Source organism: Ischnura elegans, chromosome 12, assembly GCF_921293095.1.
Source record: "Ischnura elegans chromosome 12, ioIscEleg1.1, whole genome shotgun sequence".
Classification (NCBI taxonomy): Eukaryota; Metazoa; Arthropoda; class Insecta; order Odonata; family Coenagrionidae; genus Ischnura; species Ischnura elegans.
Window position 1 is genome coordinate 3,333,618 of NC_060257.1, and position 26,785 is coordinate 3,360,402.

The 26,785-nt window shown below is 42.3% G+C and overlaps 1 protein-coding gene across 2 annotated transcripts; it reads right to left on the bottom strand.

The window, feature by feature from the left end:
- Positions 1-2,014: 2,014 nt before the first annotated feature.
- LOC124169076 (zinc finger protein ush-like) lies at positions 2,015-26,035 on the bottom strand. Of its 2 annotated transcripts, XM_046547550.1 has the most exons (9): positions 25,694-26,035; positions 24,255-24,461; positions 23,483-23,644; positions 22,295-22,486; positions 20,259-21,166; positions 19,029-19,673; positions 17,110-17,643; positions 14,505-15,523; positions 2,015-6,653 (listed from the first exon to the last, which is right to left on the bottom strand). In XM_046547550.1, exons 1-8 carry the CDS (start codon positions 25,986-25,988, stop codon positions 14,516-14,518), a joined length of 3,951 nt encoding a protein of 1,316 aa, XP_046403506.1. In that variant the 5' UTR covers positions 25,989-26,035; the 3' UTR covers positions 2,015-6,653; positions 14,505-14,515. The 2 variants fall into 2 exon arrangements, with proteins under 2 accessions (XP_046403506.1, XP_046403507.1); XM_046547551.1 differs by lacking the exon at positions 22,295-22,486.
- Positions 26,036-26,785: the final 750 nt, after the last annotated feature.

Sequence of the window (26,785 nt, forward strand, 5' to 3'; positions counted from 1 at the left end):
TGAATCTTGGGTGAGGGTATAGCAGTGGCATGCGATGATTATCTTTCATATACAATTCCGTTTGTAACATTTATATAAAAGTGTCATGGTTTTAATACAAGACAATGGAATGATAATGATGACCTATATGCGCTCCTGGAAAGATGTCACATTTATCGACTGTCACTGGATGCAATTACCAACTTGGTAGAATACCAACTATGCGTCAAGTGAAGGCCCTCGAGAAATTCAATGTGCCGATGCAGCTGTGATAGCACTCATTCAACTTCACGGATCGGTTTCAATTTTGCCGAGTCGAATTAAACAAGCCCTCACGATTTTCCGTTTCTACAAAATCACGAGTAATATGCTAAACACTTTCAGAGCCTCTCCGTCATACACTTTAACAAGAGGCGGGTGAAATCCTGAGTATGGCCGTGAACCAGAATGGACAGATACTTTCAATTCTTTTGGACATCAATGAAGTTGATAAAATACATTAAGCTATAGTGATAGATTGAGAATTTAATTATACTTACTCACGTTTGATAATCGGCTTGGAGTTACCCTGCTTGCGTCGAGACCTCCTGATCAGCCAATCACGGAACATCACCCCGCTCCAGCCATGAGGGAAAGGTCCGATTTTGCCATCGAAACGTCGCTAGTCCCTGACGCGGTGGATTATGGGAGCTTTTTACGTTGACCTCACGTTTCCGACTCAATCCTGGTATAGTCCAGTCATAACTTGAGAAGAATTATGGATGAATGTACTTACAGATATCGAGCGATTGAAGGGGGGAGTGGGCGAGATGGGGGATTTTGGGAGGGGAGGCTTTGGACTGAGTCAAGAAAAGAGATCACGAATGGAGTGCCGTGCAAAGCCAAAGTGGCAATTCTAACCTATACTTACCCATGTGCAAAGGTACTTCTTCAAAATAGACTCGCCCGTTTTCAAAACCGACGTCTGCACAAGGGCCACAAAGTTTCAAACGAAAATCACTCCCACAATGCAACATGACCCATGATGGTTACCACACAATGACTATCAGTGCTGGAAGCACAATAAGTCTGCCGCCGAAACTCACTCAACAAGACTGACTATAGCGCCGCCAAATATCATTGCATGGCCTCACTTCCCTTTGTAAAAAACCACCCACGGATACATATGCCAGTTAACAGGCGACACCACACAGAGTTCACCTTAGGAGTAAAACGAATAAATGGGAGGATAGCCGCTGGCGGAAACAGCCGCCTCGTCACCAGCACTTCTCCACCGACGGTGTTAGTCAGTCCACACAATCCCACCACCGGTGGATCCCTCACGACGGACTACGCGAAGTAGAATGGAGTGCAAAGCGGTGATTTCAACGACCGAGAGAGATCGGAGAAAACACCTAGAGAATGTAACCGCGTGGCTTGGTCCGGAGTTGAGAGACTAATTGAAGTCACTTACACATGATCGATCGGTTGAAACATCCCAAATGGAACGACCATCCAATTGAACTCTAATAAGCGCATCGATCATCACTTGCCAACAATATAATTAGAACACCCGTACGAATTCAGCATTCAAATTCAATGATTGCATTTAAAATAGTATGATCTATCCTAAGTTACTATATTACGCCGATATTGTTAGAGGCTTGGTTAAGCAAGGGCTTCAATTTGGTGGTGTGACACATATAGCGCAAACATTAGACTATCAACTGAATTTGGTCATGAAAATGTCATCTTTAGGAAGAAGTATTTTCAATGCATATATGAATAATTGATTTATTGTGCAGCATAATCTATGATACAGGCTTCCATCAAATGTGGATGTTGGTGGATGATGTTGCATGCTGGTGATTGATCACCCCCTGCCAAACACCCTAGAGGTTGCTCCCAGGGTATTATGTAGATGTAGATGTGATTGAATCGGTAGAACTAATTTAAATATTTGCGCTTCAAAGTTCAAAGTCGGAGCAGGCGGCAACGATGCCAAACATTTATTTGACTTTATAAGGATTTGGGAGAAATCTTTAATGAGATATACTTTACTGTAATTCGTATGTTTTAAAAAACATACCTATTGTTTATTTACATACTAAATAAGTACGTACATACATATTTACATGCACACCAATTTACAAACATACACATTATAATTTCACAATTGAAATTTGGCTAAGGAAGAAGGAGGGGCTGCAATGTCTCTGGGATTGGTTTCAGCCACTCATCCCCCTGGAAGAGTCTTTTCATGTCCACTTTAACCTAAAACACGTTTTCAGTTTATGGCTAACAAATACATTTTCACACTTAACCATTAAATATGTCAGTTGTTGGAGTAAAAACTTAAAACAATTTTATCAAGGGACATAAAATCACAGATAATAGTCATCAGATTGAATGAGATATGAAGGAGACACTGTGAGATTTCAACTCCACTTACAAAAACATCACCTGCTCTCAATTATTAAGTTTTTAGCTAGGTACAACTTGAGCAATAGCTTCTGTTTCCCTTAGCACAACTCTTCCTTGAATGCAATCAGTTACCTATTCACTCAGCCCTTCCCTTGCAGGGATAATTTCTCACTGAAATCTACAAACCACTCTCAGTCATGATTGTAGATCGTTAAGGTTGGATGCGTGCAAGCGTAACAATTCCAATCACACTCAAGTTCCTTGCAGTCAGTTTTGTCGATATGATTTGGTAACTCACAGCTGACATGATTCATAGAGGGACAATCCACTGAATGCGCTATAAAACGATTTTGGCAGATAATTAACATTCCATTGGGTAACACTTGAACATCCTTATTGTCCGAGGCATAATTACATTGTAAATAAGCGTAAAATTTCCAGATGGTATTATTTAACATCAACAACACATAGTATTTTAAAATGGCACAATTTATAAAAGAAAACTTTATAAAACAAATCATTTAAAATGACACGCATCACATTATTTGCACCCTTTCACTTCATGTCACCTCCACCCAAGTCTTGTTTCTTGTAATAAATACTAGCTTTAAGATCTGAATCACATCAACACGCAAAATTTAAAATGACCTTCAGACTGTTCCTCTGCATATTATGGATGAATCTTCCTAGGGATCTTTCAAAACGGATTGAAATAGGATCCGAATGCAATGAATGAGGAATTCATTGGAGAATGAAGGCAGAAATACAAAGGCAAAAACTGAATGCATAATGAAAAAGACTGAATGCATATAGCGAGGTAAACCGTCAAATTTCTAGTGAACGAAAAGTCAACCTAGTCCTACTCAGGGTCTCAAAAACATGAGTTTGCAAAAGTGTGTATAATGCCACAGCTGAAGATTAGGCTATTGAACCTGATGGATGGGTTAGATTCTCATAAACCATTACGTGGCGTAAAGGTGCTTATCGCTGACCTATTTCATGCGTGAGGAAGTCTTCGCTCGGCTCTGATCACCAGGATCCAAATTGAGGAAACGAGTGGAAGTCACCGCGCATTCCATTGAATTTGGCGCGCTCTCACTGGAGTGATCGTGAAGTTATATCCCACTGATCAGTGAGCAAAGTGCGGCTGAATTCCTCTGCTAATACTTGCTGCGATAAAAATTCAGTTCTCAGAAATCCTGTTACAACCATGAATTGCAGCTTAAACGTTCCACACGAAAAATCGCTGGAACAATTTAAAATGTATGCATATGTAAATTACAGGGGAAAGGACCAGAAAAAGCCTGCTTGAAGGATTAAGAGAGAAACGAACTTGATAACCCAGCGAACAACATTCAGCTGGATATTCATTTATCGCATGTCCACATGGGCATGAGCAAACGTCCGGCTATTCAGAACATCAGGGGCAATGCCGAGGGGATTGGGTTAGGGAAATCTGAATAGGTAAACCCATCAATCATGGCAAATTATTAAAGTTCGCGAAGGCTCGAATAAGGCTCGGGGGTCGCTCGTTACAAATTTTCAAATGTGGCCATATGTGAGATATTTAAGATGAAAACTATGCTTCAAGACGCACTCTAGACTCCTACGACTGAGCAGCGTTTATCGCCGAGCAAGGTCCGAAACAGAGCATCGCTAGTGGAGAAAATCGCATAGATTATACGAAAAGAGAATTGAGTGAAGCGGCCAAACGAGTATCTCAAGGGGAAGAGATAGTTGGTGTGCTGGGTTGGCTAACAAACGCATGTAAAACAATTGTGAGGAATAAAGGAGAACCCATATTGTCGCCTGTTGAAATAGAAGCCGCCCTTTAAGAGGAGACTGCCATTTCGTCATTGATAGAAAGAGGGACAGTGAAAGGATATTTAAAATCAGAACTTTGCGGAGAGCCTAGGCATTACCGCCAAAACGCTGTGTTGAAAGGAAAGCAAACATGAGAGAGAAGTGGCGAGAAGAAATTGGTGAGAATAATGCGCGGTTGTGTGACAAATCATGCGCACTGAGACGCGTGCTGTTCATAATGACAGTGAAACTCAGTTACTTCTAACAGCTTCATTACTTCCATTAAATTGTGACCAAAGAATGGTATTTTAGAATAATCATTGGACTCGTTTCGGAACGAGGGAGTGTTAACTATTCGTTCCTCTACCAGAAACGGTCAGTGTGCTTTGTGGGAATCATGCCCTTATGACTTTACCGTAAGTGGCAAATGAAAATTAACTTTTAATGACTATTGGTACAATCCTCCAGGGTGATATAAATCTTAAATACAATAGTGCCAAGGATGATCTTTTGATCAATTTTTATTGCTGCGTTTTGGAGGAGGATTTAGTATCTTTTGCGTGATTAAAATTACGTCATCCGTTTGCATCTTTCATTTAGAATTTGAATGACTTAAAATATGCGAGTGTAAACGTCTCGGCGGTTGAGCAGCTAATAGAAAAAGATATGTGTGACCAAGCCCAACTCTACAAACACAGCAACCTTTCTGTATTCACATATGTATCTTTGATTATAATATTGCTTACAATGTTTTATTGCCATTGTTTTAAGTGCTGTTTTAAAAGGTGATGACAGCTCACGGAGTAGAATCGACTGCAAGCGAGCAAATACTTGGAACTATTTAGGCACAACACGCAACGCAAAGGAAGCAATCTGGTGAATGCAAAATACTGTTTATTAGCGGAAAATTGGCGGACACTTGAGCAGCCAACGGTGCCGCTGGGCCTAATCCATATCAGAAAATGTGAGAATCAGCGCTTATTATGATGCGCGAAGGTTTCTTGCGATGGAAAGGAAGTCCGAACAAAGATCTTTTACAGCGCTTGACATACGGCGAGCAGATATCAACCCCTCCAACGGTCCCCACTTCTCCAATTATTTCGCCCCTCGCGAGATATCAATGGCCAACGTTTAATATTTAATTTAGCGTATGTTTTAATTAGCGTATGAACACAAGGTGTGAAGACCACGGGCTTGAATAGCGTTCCATTGGAATGCAATGGATGGTCGCGCGTTCGAAGCATAGTGGTTGGTGTTATGAACTGCACGACATTCCTTGACGGGCACACATTTCACCAATTAACGTATCCTCTACAGCTACAAGAAATTTTGATAACCAGGCCAGAGCTTCCCGTATTAAGAGTAAATAAGCATGAAGTCTCCTGGTATCAGATGGGAGGGGATATGACAAGCGTAGACGCTGGGTTCAAACCTCAACCTCACCCAGAAATTCGCCATAGACAAATAAGATAGCGGTCACCTAAAATTATTTAAATTTTGAGAATAAAACCAATTTGTGACACCTCTGATGTTGGCATTAGTGTTTCGTCCTGATTGTTAGCCTCGTGATTGAATGAAGGGTAAATATAGACCCAACATCGCCATTTGGGGGTAACTAAGGGAGGCAAGGGGACAACGGCGTCACGTCATAAGTGACGCAAAGAGCGCTGGACTTGAAGCGCCCTCCGTACAGCGAACGAATTTCCATACGGCTTTCTCAAAAAAATTGACACCACCACTAAGGTTTGAACATAACCACGGGGAAAGAGACGCCAAAAATTTCCTGCGCACCAAAAGGACTGCCACGCGTACGATAACGACCTGGAATATGGGTCAACCTCTTCGTATGAAGGTATTCTTCCTACCGAACACCCTTCATGCCTTTGAGAGTATTATGTAGAACCTAGATGTATGCACTATAAAAATCATTAATGTAAAAAACACAAAAGTATTTTACCTTAGTCAGATATCGATTAGCTGGTGGGTATCTAATATTTTTTCTCCGTTTCCATCTACAGGTAGATCACTGTAAGTTTGAAGGCTACTACTGAATCATAGGCACTCCACAGCAAAACATCTTTATCCAGATCTTCTAATTAGTAAATTCTCGCCGTCCCCATTCCTACGCCGCCCATTCTTTTCGTCGTACAACGCACATAAGAGTTTGACAAAGTCAAGAAGGTCAGAGATTACGACGTGAGATATTGGAAGACTTGCGTTAGATATTAGCAGACAGCGCCTTCACGGGGAGGATAGGAGGTACAATAGCCATACTTTGGCTTGCCTCCTCATCCTTGCATTGCGACCACAATCCTCATTACTTTGCCACTGCAAGGGAGGCAAACACACCAAGTGCGGCCGTTTTTCTTCTTCACAAAGAGAATCACCGGTCCTCCCTCCGTTCCCTCGAATGATCCTCGGGAGTTGGTCAAGGGACCGCGGACAGAATCATCGACACTCTTCCTACCCTGTGAAGAAAGTTAAAAAGTTAGTTATCGCACCGTTAAAAAAATACGCCACATACCTCATTATTCGCTCTAAGAATGAAAGGTGAAGAGTATTGATGGAACAAAAATACCACTCTTAACACAACAAAGGATAGATGGCAAAAATATCGACCATTTATTCCAAGGAATTAGTTAAGTCATTCCGATAACACCAAGAGCACTCAGCAATATATGGTGTCATAACATAGTGTGTTAAGTAAAACCATTTTTTTTTTACTGTCCACTCCTGTCTAGGAATTCAGAGAAAGTTTAAATTTAATTAGACTTATTTGTATGAATTTCCGTGGCTGTTTATGCAAATTAAAATCAATAAAATGTAAATCGATAACACAGTGATACTATAAGGAAAAATTGTGGTCTGCGAATAAAAATGCATTCGAAGCCAAAATCAATTTCATCGAAATTGTATCTCTCTAAAACTTATTACAATGCAAATAATCGCAAAATAAATTATTGCACCCGCTTTAAAGAAAGACAGTAGCTAAATGCGCTGTAAATCTCACCGCTAACTAAAGTTGAAATGGCTGCTTGCACTCTCTATATAGCGCATCTGTCCTTTGATCAAAGACAGTCAGCTCACACCAGAATAGGGTGGTTTACTATTATTTTTTATAGCCTAAATCGAAAGATTATTTCTCCTGGAGTACGTATTTCACGCTTTTAGATTTTTAAATTGTCTTTAACGATGTCTTTTTTACGCGATTAAATGAAAAGTGAAAATTTTCAAGTGCGCGATTACGCGACGGCTAAGTATGAATGCTGGGAAAACTCCGTGTGACGTCGTTCTGGTTCCCGCTGCCGCACAGTGGGCTGAAATCGAAAAAAGCTGGCAAAAAATCAAAATATCGACTTTTTCATTTCGAACCGAGAATACTATATTATCATTTTAGAAGTTCCAGGGAATGCAAAACTGAAGTTAATTTTCTGTCAAAATGTTTTAATTTTTATAGCTAGCCAAAAATCAACAAAAATCTATGAAACCGCGAGTGTGCGATTTATACGTAAAAGTTCAACGTTTGTTCCCCATGCAGTGGAATACACTTTATAATTCGGATTTTTTGAGAATATTTACTGATAGTGCCACGTTTTTAGTTAATTAAGAACGAACTTTTGTTTTAGTCAATTTTTATTTATTAACTTTATGAATTATTAAACATATCACTGCTTTTCGTTAATTTTTTACCTAATGCTAGGATAAAAGTAGTTACCGCCGCTTGCCGCTCCTAAGATATTTACACCAGGATTTAGACTAAAGTCTTTATTTTTGGACGGGAAAGAAAAATCTTACTCCAACTGTTCTCCTCCGATTTTTTCGTGGCTAAGCAAAATTATGTCGGGCGGTTGTCGCGCCCCATGACCCACAATACACGGCCGTAGGCACTCGGGAACTAAAGATGACATGCGTCGTAGTCCGTTTCAGAGACTGGATTTTCCCTTATATGTGAGTGCTTTGTACTCAACTACTTGTTATTTGCTGTTATTTATGGTTTGCACCCTCTTCTGAAGATTGCACCCCTGGGTCTTTCTGCGACAGCCGCGCGCGGATGGTAAAAAACCTAACGGTTCGCGCACTCTCCAAGCCTTTTGTCCTCAGAGGCTACCCCTTCATACACCCAGATTTGTTCTTTTACTATGAACACGTGCAGGTGCTTCCATTCTACAAATTGGGATTTCCCAAAATATGCCGTCTATGCGATTGGCACGCTCATTTCTATCCGAGTGCTCAGCATCAGTCTCCCTTCAGTACTCCTTGCTGAAGTGTGTGCCGAAGAACGTTCACAGTTTATTTCCCAGTTATGGATGACTCGCCAAGTCATAGTGACTCGCCAATGCCATGAGTGACACGCCATAGCCATGAGTGACTCGCCAAGAAATAGAGTGACATTGGCAAATAGATGGGGGACCATCAAATACAAGAAATCGTAAATAATGGAGTTTTTACACTAAAAATGTTTTTGGGAGGAGATGAGAAATTAAAAACTTTGCTTGCGGCCTTCATTCAAAACGTATTTTTTTATCAATACTTCCAAAGTGGGATAGGTGCAGCAGAGTGAATATTAGATTTCTGAAGTTGAATCACATTTGGTTAAAACAGCCAATAACACTTACTCACGCTGTGTTAAAATATCTCCCATGTAGGCTGCATTTTCCGGCCCATGTTCGTCTCCTTCAGGTGAATGCTAATGTTTACGGATAAATGATATATACTAAACGCATACACAACTGCGCAAGCATTTCATTCCTTGTTGCTTTAGTTCGTAAACTGAACTATTTCGTAATTTATCATTGTTTTAGGCTTAACTGAAAGCATCCTCGTGGAAGACCGTCACTGCATTTCGACAGTGCAAATGTCTAAGCGTAGTAAAGTGATAGAACTTAGAAGTTCTACTTCACTGGAGGAATCAATTGTAGCAACTTCCATGGAATTCGCAAGAAACGCACCAGGAAAATTTCTAGAATTGCCAAAAACTATGACCTTTTCCATAGGCTTACGTCAGATCCTTTCATTCATTGTTCTGCGGGGGTTCCCCGTAAAGTAAAAAAATTATCAGAGAAGGTGAAAAACTTTCTGGTGAATAGAGAAAATACTTCAGAACATGAGTAGTCTTTATCCTCTGACTCAGAATATAATGTGGCACACCTTTGTTTTGAGAAATTTGCAATAAAAATATTTGTCAATGGTATTAATTTTATTATTACTCTTTAATGACCAAACTTTCAGGTTCAAAGGATCCAATAACAATTTTCAATCATCACATACCTTATGAGAAGCTAGTAGATAGCTTAAACATAGTTGAAAATGGAAGAAATTCTGCTTTTCCCTTGATATTCCAATGGCAAAATTTCGACTTGATCCTGGTAACTATGGTTCCCACATAACTTTCCCTTTTTTAAAATTTTATTGCCCTCCTTAACAATGTTCGGGACTATATCATCCTCAATATGTTTCATTGTGTCCTTACAATACCCAATTCGCAAAAAGCTTCATTCATTTCGCAATACTTCAGACTAGAGCGATTTTGGCCAGCTTTTTTCAATTTCAGCCCACTGTGTGCTGCAAGTGAGGTGACCTTGGGGTGAGGCTCTGAGCGCTGATACGACGCAGGATGCTAGCAAGTAGCAGTGTACCCTGCTAGCTGGTAGCGCTTGGCTTAAATAAGGATAATTAACCCTAGAAGGGCACACTGGGGTCCGGTGGACCCCAGGAGTTTTTTTCTTTGCTGTAACTTTTGTAATACACAAAATATTGAAAGCTCATTCCAATGTAAATTTCCTTTTATATCTTAGTAAAAGTTTCTAGTGCGTGGTGATTTTTTCAACGCGCTTATTGCTTTATAATTTAATATTGAAAATGGTCTGGGGTCCATTGGACCCCAGTGTGCACTTCATGAAATTTTTTTGAAATTGCGAAAAAAAATTAACACATTTGTTTATTGCCTTTTTTGCTGCAAATACATTTTTATTATCGTATTTATACGTTTAAAGTAATTAAAATGCAATTTATCATTTTTTATCACTTTGAGATTTTTGAGGGCATCAACTTTTTTTGTGAAATATCTTGGTTTCCTCTTTTGCAAATAATTTAAGAATTTCGGAGTGAAAGATGCACGAACAAACTTCAATGGAATGGATTGTAGAGCAATATTTTTGAACATATATTACTCATAATAGTAAACTATTCATCAAACATTGACGTTTGAAATCATTTGGAGATCGAAAGAGAGAGCGAAATTTGGTTTCGGATCTGCCTGGACCAAAAGGAGCAGCGCGCGACGTCAAAACTCCCCGGCAAGCTTGGGAATTACTGTTGGATAGCGCTTTACGAAATAAAATAATGACGCACACAAATGAGGAAATACACCGGCAGCGTCAAAATGTCACAATTCCTCAATCGTACCACGGTGATGTAGATGTTGAGGAGATTGAGGTTTTTTTTGGACTTTATATTTTTCTGGGGTGCAGAAGACGTGCAACACAAATTTATATGAACTGTGGTCAACTGAGTTTGGATCTACGTTGTATCAATGCACCATGTCTCTATGCACCAATTCCTGTTTTTGCTGTCAACCTTGCGTTTTGATGATAAAAACACCAGAATGCAGCGTAGAACGATCGATACTTTTGCGTCAATTCGTGAAATTTGGGAAGGGTTTGTAGATAATTGCAAGAAATATTACACTCCTCATGAGCGTTGTACTGTAGATGAACAACTTCTCGGATTTCGAGGCCGTTGCCCCTTTCGGATATATATGAAAGGATAGCCAGATAAGTATGGCATAAAAATTGTAATGATGAATGATGCAAAAACGTTTTACATGGTAAATGCCTGTCCTTACATAGGAAAAGTAGTTACCAATCTAGATGAAACCGTTCCAACATATTATGTACGGACATTGTCAACACCAATTCATGGCACGAATAGAAATTTTACGTGCGACAATTGGTTCACTTCTGTTGAGCTTGTAAAGAAGATGCTAAAAGATTATTCAATAACGATGGTGAAAATTCGTAAAAACAAGCGTCAAATTCCAGTGGATTTTACAAGAAGTGCTGTTGTTCAATCTTCACGATTTGCCTTTGACCCTGACATGACCTAGGTGTCTTTCTTACCGAAAAGAAATAAAATAGTGCTTTTGTTGTCATCTTTTCATTTTGATGGAGCTATAAATGAAGACAATGGAAAGCCCGAGATTATTTGCATGAATAATGCCACTAAAGGAGGAACAGACACATTTGATCAACTGTGTCATGAATATACAACAGCCAGAAAAACCCTTCGATGGCCAATGCAGATTTTCTATGGCATGCTAGACCAAGCTGGTATAAACGCAATGGTTCTTTATTCTCATATTGATAGTAATGAAAAAATAAACCGGAGAACATTTTTGAAAAACTTGGCATTGTCACTCATCAAACCTAATTTGCATCAACGGATTTTGAAAAAAAACCTGCGTTCTTCAATTAGGAATACCATTGCGGAAATTTTAAAAATTGAATTATCAGCAATTGATAAACCTGAAATCCTTCAAAGCAAAATACGATGCAGCTTCTGCCCAATGAATAGAGACAGAAAAACAAGAATTATACGCTCATCGTGCCGCGCTCCGATGTGTGACGAGGACCGAAGTTATCTGTGTACTACCTGTACTGGAGTGAGAAATTAACAACAAAGCATTTTTTTCTAAAACTTTATATTTTACCTGTAAAATAAATAATAGTAATGTAAATTTTGGAGCAATAGGAAGTCCTAATGAAATTTGTGAAAAAAAAATTTAAAAAATACACAGGAAAATTTCGTTGTTTACAATTGTTAAAATTAATACGTTTTATGGAAAGAGAAAATATGAAACATTTTTTTACATGAACTACACAATGTAATACTTAAGCTGTTAAAACTATTTGTCTGTACATCTAAAACATTCGTAAGAATAAATATAAGTAGGATTGGTGACTTTCTTAAAGAATTTTTATGTCTTTAGAATGAAAAATATTGTTTTACTTTCATTTTAATATGTTTAAATAACTTATATTTACATATTTGTGTAAGAAACACTTCTATTATTGATATTTACTATATTAATAGTAAAAAAATATCAGGATGTTGAAATTAAAATTTTTTAAAGTTATGGGGTCCGCTGGACCCCAGTGTGCACTTTATGATTGAAAAAAGAAGTGTGCACTTCTAGGGTTAATACCTTATCAAACGAAGGAAACTTTCCAACCTTAGCCACTTTTAGTAGGTGATTATTAAGGCATGTTTCCCTGAGCTCTATGACTCACGCATGCACTGGTAATCTCAGACGATATAAAAGTCTACTCGTATAGAAACTAGATCCCTGTGACGTCACTTGGACTGGCATCGCATGGGCGCCAATCTGGCCTTTTTCAAATGAGGATAAAATTGATCATTGCCATTCGTCTAAACCGGTGTATCTAAAACCAAATAATTTGTTTATTATGAATACACTAATGGTGGGTAACGAATCCAAATCAATGCCTTTCGTTTTCTTTGATGTGGGAAACTACCCTATTTCCTAACTCTCACAGACGAAACGCAACGGTAATATATGGTTTAAAGACTCTTGTAAGTTTTTGTACTTACGAGGGACGACAACGAAGGGGTGCGCGCTCTCAACCCCTCTGCTGCATGAAACGTTCATGCATTAGTGCGGAAGAAAACGAGGGCAAAAAAACTTAACCCCTCTCCTTACCGATGGCCCTTCTTATGTTCACGGCGCAAACTCTTTCTTTCAAGAATGGGAAAACCTCCCGACTCACCCAAACTGCTATAGTCGCTCCCTCGCTAGTTAGCGTCTCTTGAGGTACTTACATTATGCTAGCCTGCATTTACATTATCCTCTCAATACGCTCTGGTGACTGGACGCGACTAGATTCGATCTTTAAAAGAGTTCTTACCAATATTGGTAAATATCTATTCATGTTGCTGCGAGATTCGACACTTTCTCGAACGTAACGATTAAAAAGTGACATAAGACCGCTTGAGAGGCAAAGATAAAATTCGCAGGAGACTATCGAGTGCCTCAAAATACAGATTCATGAGGTTTATTCGTGCATAGTGTATCATTAAAACTACGTCTGTACAACCGTGAGTGTATCAGTCCTTTAAAGTAATGTAAATGCTTGGAAGCTTTTATTCTTTGTGTTACTAATGTCTGAATTTCGTGTCTATTACATCGTTTGTATTAAAGCCGTTTTACACGAGTCAATGAGGTGTCACACCTTAGAACTGCATTGATTTCTTCTTGCGGCGTGGAATTGTGCGAATGCACGAACAAAATTAGTACGGTGGCTATTATGTCATCTCACGTCCACGCATTATCGCACGTGTTCTAGCAATTCAACGTTTTACACGACGCAATTTATACTGCGCCTTCGTACACACGTCAGATTTTACAAAAAAAATTTAAAAGATTTACCTTGTAAAACGGCCTTAAAATGCAGCTGGATGTTTTCGGTCTCATGAGTAACATTTATTCAAAATGTTCATGAATTTCAACAGCATTTCGATTGTCTGCTGCATCGATCAGATGAGTAAAGATAACGTTTTTAGTGTACTTCAAAGAATTTCTGAGGAGTGAGACCAAACCCGCGTTCAGTGAACGACACCTAGACGAGTTTGCCTTAAGTCTCATCTCGTCCAGCGGCCACGCCAATGCCAACAAATTCCAGAGAACAAGCAAATAATAAAACGTAGACAAGCATCCATTCCCTGGATAGGGACATCAAACCCAGAGGGGACTCGAACCCTGGACCTCAGCTTCGGCAGACAAGAACTTTACTTCGTCACCACCGAGGCCGGCTAAGTAGCAATTAAGAGGAAAATATCAAGAAAATTCCACGGAGTTTGTAATCAAATCGAACAGAAATTTAGGGACAAACTTCATATTATATTTGTTTCGGAGACTTTGGCGAAGAAATAATTCCACAAACCATCCAATATCCCACTGATCCATTCCTTAGTGGGTGAGGTCCTCCACAGAGGCTCTTTAGAAAAAGGGTGGGAGGGTTTGTTTACCTAATGTGCCCCTACCGCGAGAAAAAATGCCAGGCTTCATTGACATTAATACGCATAGAGTGGAACACTTGCAATCCAGCTATAGCAGCTGATGGTTTACTCGATAGGTCTCAACGTCTCATATACCACTAGCCTGTCACAACAATTAATTTCAATTTTAAATACAAGAGAGTTATTCAACTGAGCGTTATAAATGTTGATTCCATGCAAACCTAAAGCTAACTCATCTATAGCGTGTTATATTTCCGTATCACAATCCAAAGGCACACTCTTACCTTCTTCAACCTCACTGCACAGGGGCTGTTGCCTCGCCAGAGTGCCTCGCCCCGGGCAAAGGGCCGCCCCTCTGCGCCCCGGGCGGATTCCTCGTGCAGTAGAACTTCTTGTGGGCGATGAACGAGGGCAAGTAGTTGAAGGTGATGTCACACGAGCGACAGTGCTTGGGGTCCGCCTTTCCCTCTCCCTTCTTATTGTCATCGTCTTCTGAACGCTTATCCTCATCTGCACTCACTTCCCTCTTCACGCTGACACCCTGTTCAATGACCTCTGACCTGACGTCACTTTGGCATTCCTCCTCATCCACTTCCAACATCTCCACTTTCACCAGTGACTCTGCTCTCAGTCCCATGTCTTCATCATCGTCATCTTCGACATCCTCACGATGGCCGTTCACACCAGGGTCCCCCGTTTTGGGCCCTGGCGACCGCGAGTCCTCATTTTCTCTCTTGACGATGCCTGGGCCCATCACCCCCTCCTCCGTTGGGCCACCTGGATTCGAACACTTGTGCACCAGCTTCAAGTGCCGCACCACGTTGCCCTTGTAAGTAGACGAGTAGCCGCACACCTCACAGTAGTGCATCCTCTCCCCGCCTGCACCGCTCGCGTCGTCCGAGTCGGTTGCTGGCGTTGTCGATCGTGACGCCAGTACGTCGGCGGTGGCCACGGGAACCATTGGCGCCACCTCCGTCTCGTCCTCCAGGATGCACGCGATCAAGTGCTCCTCCGATGGGGAAGAGTGTTGCCCCTCACGGCCGTCGCGGCGCTGCTGTTCCGGGTGGGCCGATCGGACGTGGGTGCGGATTCCTCGGAGCGTGTTGCCGCGGTAGCCGCAGACGGCGCACCGGAAGGCCCTGACGGCGCCGTGCGACTCGAGGTGGCGCTGTGCCGCGCTTGCCGTTGGGCTGACAACGGAGCAGCAGGGACACTTCCAACACCCATCGCTGCTGCTAGCAATCATGTTGCTGCTGCTAACTGGGCACTGGTGACTAGAGGGGGCCTTCTCATCCACAGGAAGCTACAGTGAGAAAGGAGAGAGGGAATACCAATAATAGTAGTTGGTAATATGTCATGAACACAAATGGGTCATTTGATCTATTCTGGGCTAATCTAACATTAAATTGTCATAATTTAGTGAGCAGATTAGTCACACAAGCGACACCCGTTTAATCTTGGCATAATATATTATTGTTTGGCATAACTTTAAGGAGAAATTTTTGTCAAAAGAATGTCAAAAGAATCGTAAGCGAAGCGGAAAATAAACCGATTTTCTGACATCAACCTGAAGTAGAAGCAAGTTCGAACCAGAAAGGCGAATCACACCTATTATTTACACGGATCAATAAATCCAAAAACATTTTAAATGTACAGTTACGCGCAGCGAACACGCTTCATTTTAACAATGGCAAGACGAAAAGAGAACTACGGAAATCTCGACTACTTAACAAGGGTACGTTTGCTCCCAGAGAAGGGAGACTTCAACGCTCAAAAGATCGCACCAAAAATTATGGAGAGGACAATGCACTTGAATGAATGTTTCCCAGAAGTGGAGATTAGAAATGAAGTTAGAGAATTAAGACGGACCTCCGTAAGCACTACACTGCTCACAGGTATGTAGTATTTACCGAAGTAATTAAATGACCTCTTGCTTTCCATATCTCCCCTAATAACAGAAGTCTATTCACTCTCCATACTTCCTCGTAAGTTTCCTCTCCGTGCTTGTCATCTTTTCCAAACGCTTCCAGCCTTTTTTCCTTATCTTTCTTCAGCGTCCTAGGATCCAACAAGAAAAGAGTAACATCACACATCAATTTATTCGATAGAGATTTTTTTGCAATGTTACGCCAAGATTGCGATCAATTTCTAACATTATTGAATTTACTTCGATTTTTACACTGGCTACTATGGAATTAGGGTGTTTATCGGCTTGGTGGGGTTGCCTCTTGATTTTCGCGTGTGTCTCGAGGCATATATTTTATTTAATTAAGTTTAAATAATCAATTATTTTGTGTGGAGTTTAATTACTCATAGTTTCGTCCGAGTTGTCAAGTGAGGGGAATGAGCCTCGATTACTTTATGTATCAGGTGCTATTGTGTATTACCGACCTCCTCTCTGTTTATGCAAACTTGGGAATTTATTTAAATAAATACGGAAGTTGAGCCAGAATGGGGAAATAGTTTTTTTTTGCTGTTGTTCTGAATCACCTATCTTGAATCCTGGCATTCGTCACCACTACAGTTATCTGGGTGGATTACGGTCGCAGGCGGCTTTGGTCTTTATTTTCGAGTGGTGTGGTAGACCTGGCGCCCGATTTTGTTAAGTTTAGCAGGTAAGGCGTCGCAACTGTGACATCCTATCAAATTCCAATTGCAGCGAGCTGTAGCTGGACGTATTAATACGGCCTACCTGTGAGCATGCCCATTCTTCCCCGACAGCTAGCTTAAAAAACAAAAATAAACATGTCCATTACAACTTAATCTCTCGTTTAAGTCCGATATACATGTGTAATACGTTTTTTACCACTTTTACACCCCTGTTTTTGCTACTGAGATGGGGGTAATCACATTTTAAAAGAGGAGATAAAGCACATAAAATATGAATACCTTGCACTTGGGGCACTTGATAATCCTGTCGGCAGGGGTGGGAGGGGACAGCTGTTGTGGTGGCCCATTGTCCCTCTTGACTGGGCAGTAGTGCGTCTGGTGGGTCTGCAGGTTGTCCAAGGAAGTGAACTTGACGCCGCACGCCACGCAGATGAACTGAAGCAGGGGCGTGTTGGGGGACGAAGGAATGGCCCCGGGCGCCTGCCCCCCCTGTGGGGGCGGAGGGTGCTCATCTTCCTGCCCCACCCCTCCTACTGACGGCGATTGTGCTGCCACCTGTGGGGTGAGCCGCGCGGAGCAGTAGTGTCTCTTGTGTGCGAGGAAGTTCTCGTGGCGACAGAACACGATGTTGCACTCGACACACTTGGACACGCCCTGCTTCACGAGGATCTGGGGGGCTACAGGGGGCTGCGTAGGGGCCACGGAGGACAGTCGAGGGCCAACGGGGGGCTGAGCCTGTGGACTTGTGACTCGGGTAGGCGGCAAGAACATCCTAAGAGCCAACTCGGGATTCAGCAGGAACGGGAGAGCTCCCTGCAAATTCGAAAGAGAATTGTTATTAATTACTTCGAATTTCGAGGATGAAATAAGGACTGACCAACTTTAAATAATATCAGACACACAACATCACTCATTATGCGAGTCATTATTCACGACAATCACGATTGATCAAACGGGATATATTTATTATTCCGATAGCGGAACACTTGTGGTTTCCGTAAAGTTATCATCAAGACTGAAATATGAAACGAAGCCAATATGTTAAATATAAGCTTCAATTATATTAAAATAGGTTTCATTGCGTGCATTATCCACCAAAATTAACTCTTCAATGCCGATTTTACGATTCAATACATTCTTTCTAATACCACAATCATCCTAAATTACGAGAGGGAAAATTGAACACAAAAACACTTCTAACAAAGGCATATAGAACATCATACATGTAATAAATTACGATAGTTCATTGGTTTAATTAGGTACGTATTTCTTTTTTGCTGAATATACCTTGGCTTTCTGTTTATTTTTATTGTTTTACGGTTTTGTATTTGCGATATCAACGCCTAATTCCGTTGCGGTAAAAAACGAAACATAAAAATCAAAGCAATACAAAACCGAGTGGTTTCTCCTCATTCCTTCATAATCTTATAATGAGCGTTTGAATTTAGCCCAGAACATAATATTTTTCACTTTGGAAATCACTTCTATCTTGTAGTCAAATAAATTGAAATCGATATATATCGAAAGTAAACCTCATATTTATTTTGTCAAATGACAACAGAAAAGCCAAAGTGATAACCTAAAACTTATGTTATTGAAAATAGAGTTAACAGAAGGTTGGACATGACAGTTTAGAATTAGTTGAAAGATGTTTTTCAGCTATAATTAAACACAATGTGTGATTTGTTAGATTTACGTAAAATTTCTTCGTTCCCGCTAAATCAAAAATCGTATTTTGTCAGAAGATCAGAATGAATATGTCTGGAATACTGAAGCTTCCGCCTTTAAATGAGGCCTATTGTCTCGAAATTATGTCACGTAGCTATATCGAAGAAGTTGATTTTCATTCATCATATCGAAGAAACTTTAAACCCATGCAAAAAGAATGGATTACAATAAATGCAGAAAAACATTTAAGAAACATGGACTGGGGTAATACTCCAATCCAGTGCATCCAGTAACTGTAATATGAAACTCATTTGCACCGGCCAAGATTACTGCTTGGTTTTTTTTCCGGAAAGAAACAGCTTCTCAAGTCTCTCACTGGCACATACACTCAGACACACTCGTACAGATGAAACTTAATGCATAGCAAGCTCACAAAGAGGTAGTTTAACGCGGAAATTAAACAAGGTTATTGCATACACGCGTATTTCCGCCTCCAAGAACCCCTTTTCATGATAAAAATCCTATCTTACCTGCGCTGCAGTTGCGGCTGTGTTTCCCGCCCCTGAAATGGCCGCCGCCGCTGCTTTGGCCATGCCTTCAGGGCCGGCAGAGGCCGCCGCTGCAGCTGCGTACGCTGCCAGTAGGAAGTTGGCCATTCCGAGGCCCTCAAGGGCCCCTCCACCAAATTGTTGTAGAATTGGGTTCGATGGAAGGGCCGGAGGGGGAGTTGGTGCAGGGAGGGACACTTGCGTATGTGGGCCTCCTTTGGGAATGCCGTTGGGCCTTGAGGGCCTCGCTTTGGGGCCCGGAGACGAGGCCGTGGAAGAGGAAGAGGCCGGGGAGACGCAGTCTGCAGATTGTTGTGAGTGGGGTCCACAGGGGCCTTTTGGGTCCGACGAAAGGGGCCGCCGAGATATTTGCTGCCGCTGCTGGTGGGCCTCCATTTCCTCAAATGCTTGCTTCATGTACCTCCTGCTGTCTTGACTATTGCTATTAGAGGAATTGGACGAAGTTCTGTGCGGCACTCGTGCACTCTGAGATTCGCTGTTTGAGAGTTCTTCCCTTCGGAGGCTGAGATCGAGGGGTGCGGGGCTGCTTCCGGGATGCAGTGGCTGAGGAGAGGGTGCCGTGGGTGCAGGCTGAGATTCCACCTCCTTCGCCTTGGGTGTGGAGACCTAAGGGTGGGCGAAATGCGAAAAGGTCAAGTGAAATGTATGTTGTTGCGCCGCAACCGATCGTAGTAAGTAAATGCAGACCGTATATTAACGTTTTATATCGTAAATGTGAGGAAATATTCATTTCCTTCGCATGGTTACTGTCTTTTTTTTCATTTTTTTTCGCACAAACAATGTTCCCGGTGATTCACCCATTAAATCATGCAAATACGACACTTTGGAACAAAAATCCAAAGAACTACAAATATTAAAGCATAAGTCTGCTCGTGACTTGGAGCTATATTTCACATGGTTAATGATGTGGTTAACTTATGTCTAGTACAACCTCGCTCAGTAGCTTCAGAAAAAGAGAAGCCTGATTTTTCGGCAGCTAACTGGTACCACAAAAGGAAGAATACAGAGCTAGAAACTCATTAACAAAAGAGAAATTGCGTACGACAGTATTTCAGCCATTAGTCATCGTGTCAAATTGTTCTGAATCATGTGAATATGTTAGTCCCATATTGCATGCAACGTTTATTACTGTTCAATGATTGATTAATACGGATTAGACACAATACACGTAAAATGTAATAACCCACTCACCGGAGCGATTGCGGGTGCTGATGGTGGTGGAGCGGAGTCTAGCGGAGTGCTAGAAGGCAATGGCCCTGAAACAGACGGTGAGGGCCCTCGGATCAGCCCTGGAACCGGCGAAACTGGCCTCAGGGAGCCGTCCGGAAGCAGGATGCAGGCTCCGCTGGGTGCGGGGGTGCCGGCGACGACGAGACTAGCGCTCTGCAGGAAGGCGTACGGGACCAGAACCACTGGACTGGTGGGCAGCGCCACGAACGGCGGCTGAAGCAACTGCTGCTTCACCTGGAGGCCGGAAGGAGGCGCGGCAGGGGCTGTTGCAGCCGCCACCGGACTCCGGCTGAGATCCCCTGGCTCTCTTTTGCCGTCGGCCTGGGGCGTTTCTGGAAGCGCCTTGGCCCCAGAGTGTCGAGTGGAGCAGTAATGCTGCTTGTGGGCGCGGTAAGTCTTCACGGAGGAGAAGCGGATGTCACACTCTTTGCAGTAGCGGTCTATGTCGAGTGGCGGTGGGGGCAGGGCGGGGTCAGGGGTTGGAGAGGAGGCAGAGTCCACAGTGGAGCTCCCGGGTGAGACGCCCTGCTGCAATAGGCTGTGTACTTGGACTGTGGAGCCGAGGGGTGGCGTGGGGGTGACTATAGGGGGCGTGGTGTTGGCCAGAAGAGGTGGGGGTGGGGTGGAGGCGGCAGACACGGGGACAGTGGAGGTGGGGACGATGTGCATCCTCATGTGTCGGCTGAGGCTGGCTCTCTTGTCCGCAGAATAAGAGCAGTGGGGACAGGGGAAGAGCCTCATGACGCGAGGCACCTTTGCTGGGGGGCAGCCCTCCTCGGAGGCCGGGGATCGACGTTCTTCGTCCGCCATCACCTTTGCCTCTGCCGACAAGGGTCGACTGTCCTCCGCCTCGCTTCCCCCGGAGCGCACTGCAAAACATAACATGGGACGATCATTGTAAAGTGGAATCAAATCTTCCTCAGTCAGCAAAGCTGGAAATCAATAGTTTCACGTAAACTTCATTACATGCCGTAGCTTATTTCCTTATCTTTTGCTTGGAAAGAATGAACACGCACGGTAAATTACATGTATATCAATACATCTTCAACATTTGAAACATAAGTTTTCTTTCTCGATGCACATAATGGTCGTATTGAACCTGACGAAACTCGGCAAATTTGGCATCGTGTCTGAGGCAATTTGCAACGGCGCGATGAAGGTCGTTGGTCTCCATCTTTCCTGCCGTTGAATCAAGGTAAAGTCAAACCAAATGGACGAGTATTGTCTCCACATATGCATATAAGTGTTTTTGACTTGATAGGATTAGATAGGAAGGTCAGATATAAGGCCGAATAAACTACATACTTAAGACTTTGAGACAACTTAAATTCACAGGATTTCATCAACCATATGGCACTATTGGATCTAAGTAAGACGATCATAATTGATGAGAAAAGATTGCTCGAAATATACAGCCAAGTCTGGCCATATCATGACTGGCGCATACAATCAAAAATTACCTCCAAGAGATACTGTTAAACACTTCAGAATACCTTCGAATGTGGAGTAATTACAATCTAAAGAGGAACCTTCAGTACATAATTGCCTATAATTTTATTTGTGACGAATGAAAAACAGCTCTATTGAAAGTTATCCACGCAACAGTTATGAATAAGCACTTACCTTACATCTGGGGCACTGGGACCCACAGTGTGAATGCTATGTGAACCTGTGCTGAACGATCAAGATCGGTAGCTACCCAAGAGTTATCTTCGCTGGTACACAATTCATAACAAAAACTGATATCACCCAAGAAAATGAAACACTAAAGGCTAATATAAGTTATATCCGAGGAGAAAAAACCCCGCAGAATGCACTTACAGTCTGGTGCAAGGCTCTGATACCTCAAAGATATTAACAGAAGTAACCAACTGGAACTCTTTTGGACATAATGCATGTTGTTCACGACATCGGACAGTACGAAAATTTCGCAGATTCGTAGTATATTATATTTCATTATTTACTGAGTGAGCTAGCTGGAAGACGAGACGACTTACCCCCGATGGGTGTCTCCGGCGATTCCTTGCCGTCCTGAATTGTTGCCGATGGGGTGGGGGGCGGTTGGGGGCGTGAGGCGGGGGCAGGGGTGGGAGTGGTGGAGCGGTGCGAGCAGTAGTACGTCTGGTGAGCCTCCAGGGTGCTCGCGCTGCTGAATTTGATGCCGCACGGAGCACACACGAACACGGCCACTGCGAAGAAGAAGACAACCTCGGTGAGGAGCTGCTTGCTTCATATACCTTGTTATTGCTTGTACCATTTGTTATCCCAAATACACCCTATTTCTCACTCACTTTTATGTACAGACTTGGCTTCTACCGAAAAATCAAAGGTTAATCTCTTTTCTTAGTGGAATTAGTACCGATAATGATATTCATTTGCGTAATTACTAGGCTATATCCTCTTCTGATTTATTCAAGCTTTACGATTCATTCGGAATAGAGCGAGGATTTATTTCAAAGAATAAATTAATTTATAAGGAGCAGGAAAGGTTTCGCAATCTTCAATGGCCTCTTAATCCGAATAATGTCGATGATGCAACGGTCACCAGAGACTAGCATTAACACTAATGCTCAGGGTTATTACGCTCCCGTATTTAACAGGATGTACTCAGCAGCAAAAATAATATGGAGGCGCAGGAGACCCAAAATAAAATTAGTACACTAAGGTGACTCCTCCAGGGGACATATAAATTCAAGACGGTTTTTAGCCACCAACGTCCCGCCTTCACTCTTAAGTCTTACGTAATTACTATTTCTGCTCCATGTCTTCTTACACCCTTCTGTACTTCGCCTCGCCAACTGCGCTCATCTTCCTAGAGGTCCTCTAACATTGCGCCTACCTTTAATAACCTGCTTTCTCCTGCTGGTGATGTTCCTTTCTACTGTTCATCTCAGACATCTTAAAACTTAGCTACTTATTATTGCAAACTTTTCCCGGCTAAAAATATGTCCATAGTGCCATGTTATCTAGTTATATTGTAGCTAAACTTCCAGATACAATACATCCTAAAAATCAGACACATAAGTTATCGGTACTTGTGGATAAATAATGCACAGCCCATTGATAAGTATTTTGGCCAATTTCCTCGTGTGTGATAATCTCATGCATTCATTCATTCAAGACGGAGGAGATGGTTGGGGACTTCAACGATCGCATGTACATGATGAAATAACTTAGGTACGTACCTTTTCTCACTTGGTTAGCCTCCGCTGTCGGCTGGCCTCCGATCTGCCCGAGGGGCGGAGTAGGGTCAGGAGCTGGAGGCGCCCTGGCGTTGGCCGGGGGCGGGAGGGAGATGAGACGACTGGCGGCCGCGAACGCCGCCGCTGCAGCCGCAGAAAAGGCAGCTGCCATAATCACAGAGTAAAGAAATAGAGAGAGAGAAGTACTGATGAATAAATGTAGAAGATGCACTTGAGACAAAGCGGTAAAAAACATAATTTATCCCACTTGACAAAAAAACAGTGAATAATACGTTGACGGCATAAATTACTCTACACTGTGGGTATGCTCGATAGAGCATTGAACTAGTGAACCACTTGACAAGGATAAGACCAGATGATAGAGAGCGCGAACAAAGAATTAATGCCTAACTGTCATGTGCGTAAATTTTGCAACCGAATTAGCTTGATGGACATCATGAGGAAGCTTAAGATACGTTTATGCACAGTACATATAAATTGGGAATATACATTCGTGTGGGAGAAAGGAAAGCAGTATGATGATAACAAATATTTCAGCATCTTTACGCAGCAATAGGTAGAATGAGAGCATTGTCAGAGGAATGAGTGAATTGTGGCTCACCAAAAGATCCGATCCCTTAATGGCTTAATCTAATCTCGTCTTAATCGCTTCCAATTACTTGTACGGAGATTAGAGCGCAGCGGGGCATGGTAAAAATAATATTAACCTTCGTTGCACATCGGATGAGAGAGATAGGGAGGCATGCGTACTCACCGGTAGAGGGGTGTAGTGGGCCCGAGGGCAGCAAGTAGTGCGATAGGGGCCCAGGGAAAGAGGGCCCTGCGGGGTCAGTGGCGAGGCTGGAGACGAGGCGGAGGCCTCCAGGGGCCACTGGAGGCGATAACGGGCCCACTAGAGACGAAGAAGAGCCCAAAGGGGGCGATGGGGCATCTGGAGGAGATGATGGAGCCTCCGAAGACCCTTTTATGGAAAGAAGAAATCACTTGATAGAATAGCATGGAAATGCCTGCCTTGGCAAGAAACAATACGTGACAAACGCAAGACTTAGGGAGGATATAGAGAAAAGCATATGCATATAACAAACAGCAAGAGCTCGGCTGGCACCAGAATATGCGGTGGAAGTTGGTTATAGACTAAATAGTTTACAATAACCTAATTAAGGGAAAAAGTGTTGATAGATAAGCAATCATTACCTTGGCATTGTTCAGAGAATCGAATTACAAATGGGCCTCCAAATACACTGTAATAGATGAAATAAGGTGAAGAAATGAGGCCCTGCTATGTCCTCTTAATAAAAATTGGTATCGACAACATGAAACAATTGGTGCAAATGTTGTCAGAAATATCGACAACACAATAAATAAGAGCGCAGGATTTGGCTAAGATTTGTTGTGGGATAGTGGCGGTTTAGGCAGTTTACAATAAATCCTCAGGATTATCGCGAGACAAAAAACAGTCCACAATGGAAAAATAAGTCTAAATATTCCACAGAAATAACTTATAAATTGACTCGGGTGTCTTTAGTCAACCTTTAATCACATTTGGTCGAATTAAAAGTTGTTTTATTGAAATAAATACCCTATTACTCCATTGTGGTTTACAGTGACCTAATTAAGAAAGTTTGGCTAAACGGGTAATTTATCATTACATTAAAGCCAAGAGTCACATTGTCCTCCCGAGGAATCGTTCCAGAAGGCAATAAACAAGGGAGCTCACATCCAGCAACTTTATAAGATGCTGAGTTTGAGACAAAAGTAGGCGTCTCTCTGTGACAGGCTCGCAGAATTCTCTAGGATTTCGAATTGGTTCCGAAGTATTGAGAAGGATAATTTTGATTAGTCTTTGAGGTTGTGCCAGCTACCAGTAGCAAGCCACGGATGTACAGTTTCTCAAGAATGGGTAAGCCAAAAAGGTGTTTCAAATGTGTTTTAAAGCCGACTTGACTTTGCTATCATGATATCCAGGCGTGAAATGCCATTCCATTAAATTTCACAACAATTGTATAACGGTAGAAAGGGGGGATAAGTTAACTGACCAGCATGGCGTTTGCTTCTAGATAAAAGGATTTGATGACTGATGGCTTCACGGAATGAACTCTTTTTGAGCGTGAAGTGATTTCTCTGTACTCTGGAATTCTAACTATAAAACGTAGCTATAGTCAGCTCGAGTTCATCCGAATGCCAACTACTCACCAGAGGGTGCAACGATGACACCGGGGGTCGAACCCTTCTCCCGACAACTCGTCCTCTTCACTGATTGGCTGGTCGAATCTCCCTCATCCTCCCCCCTCCTGCCCCTTTCCTCCTCATCCTCTCCCTCCACTACTTCCACCTCCATTTCCTCATCTTCCACTTTAATCTTCTTATGACTGCTGCACACGCTGCTTTTCGCTGACTCTTCTTCCTCTTGGTCCACAGAGCCCTCAGTGGTCCCTTCCTTCTCCTTTGGACCCTCTGGCGGTGATTGCATCCCCTCCTCCTCCTCCATCTCCTCTTTTTCTTTATTGTCTCCCTTTACCTCCTCTCCTCCACCCTCCACCCACGCCTCCTCACCCTCCTCGCCTACAAGAAAAGAAAGAAGGAGAAAAACAGGCGTGAGTGAATAAGGAAAGAGTTATAATGAACATCAAAATAAGAAACAGAAACACTTGACCACGCCATTTTGTTTGGTACTTAATAACTTACAGCAGCTGTTCCCAAACTTTTTCTTTCCGCGACCCATTTTAGCTCATTCTTTTTAGCCGCGACCCCCTAAAAATGGTCGTCCAAGTTTAAGTACGTTGTTCACCATATTATTAGTATCTCGCGACCCCCACTTTGGGAACCGCTGACTTACAGGTACCAGAATATGAATTAAATTAGTTAGCTAGATCATTACTTAAGAATTTTTTGGTCAATGTCATCATGGTGGACGGGTTTCGGATGTTAGAAGCAGTCAGCAGCTTCTTGAGAGCCATTTGGATGGCTCGCGTCTTTATGCGCACCTCAGCGGTCCTCCGCGACAGGAGAAGAATCGCGTGCTGTTCATTTTTAAGGCTTATGAAATTTCCAATAATCAACGCTTTTCGCATTCCCATCAAATCAATCATGTAGATCAGTGGTCCACAAGCGGTGGACGAACCAGTCAAGGGTATGCCGTAAATAATCTGTAATGACGGACGCCAGGAACGATATGTATATCTCTCAACCAAGAAATATATGATATAGGGTATTTAAAACAACGTTTCTATTTATAAAGTTACTCATACCTAAAAGTGTCACCTATCCGTAGTAAAACTATGTAAT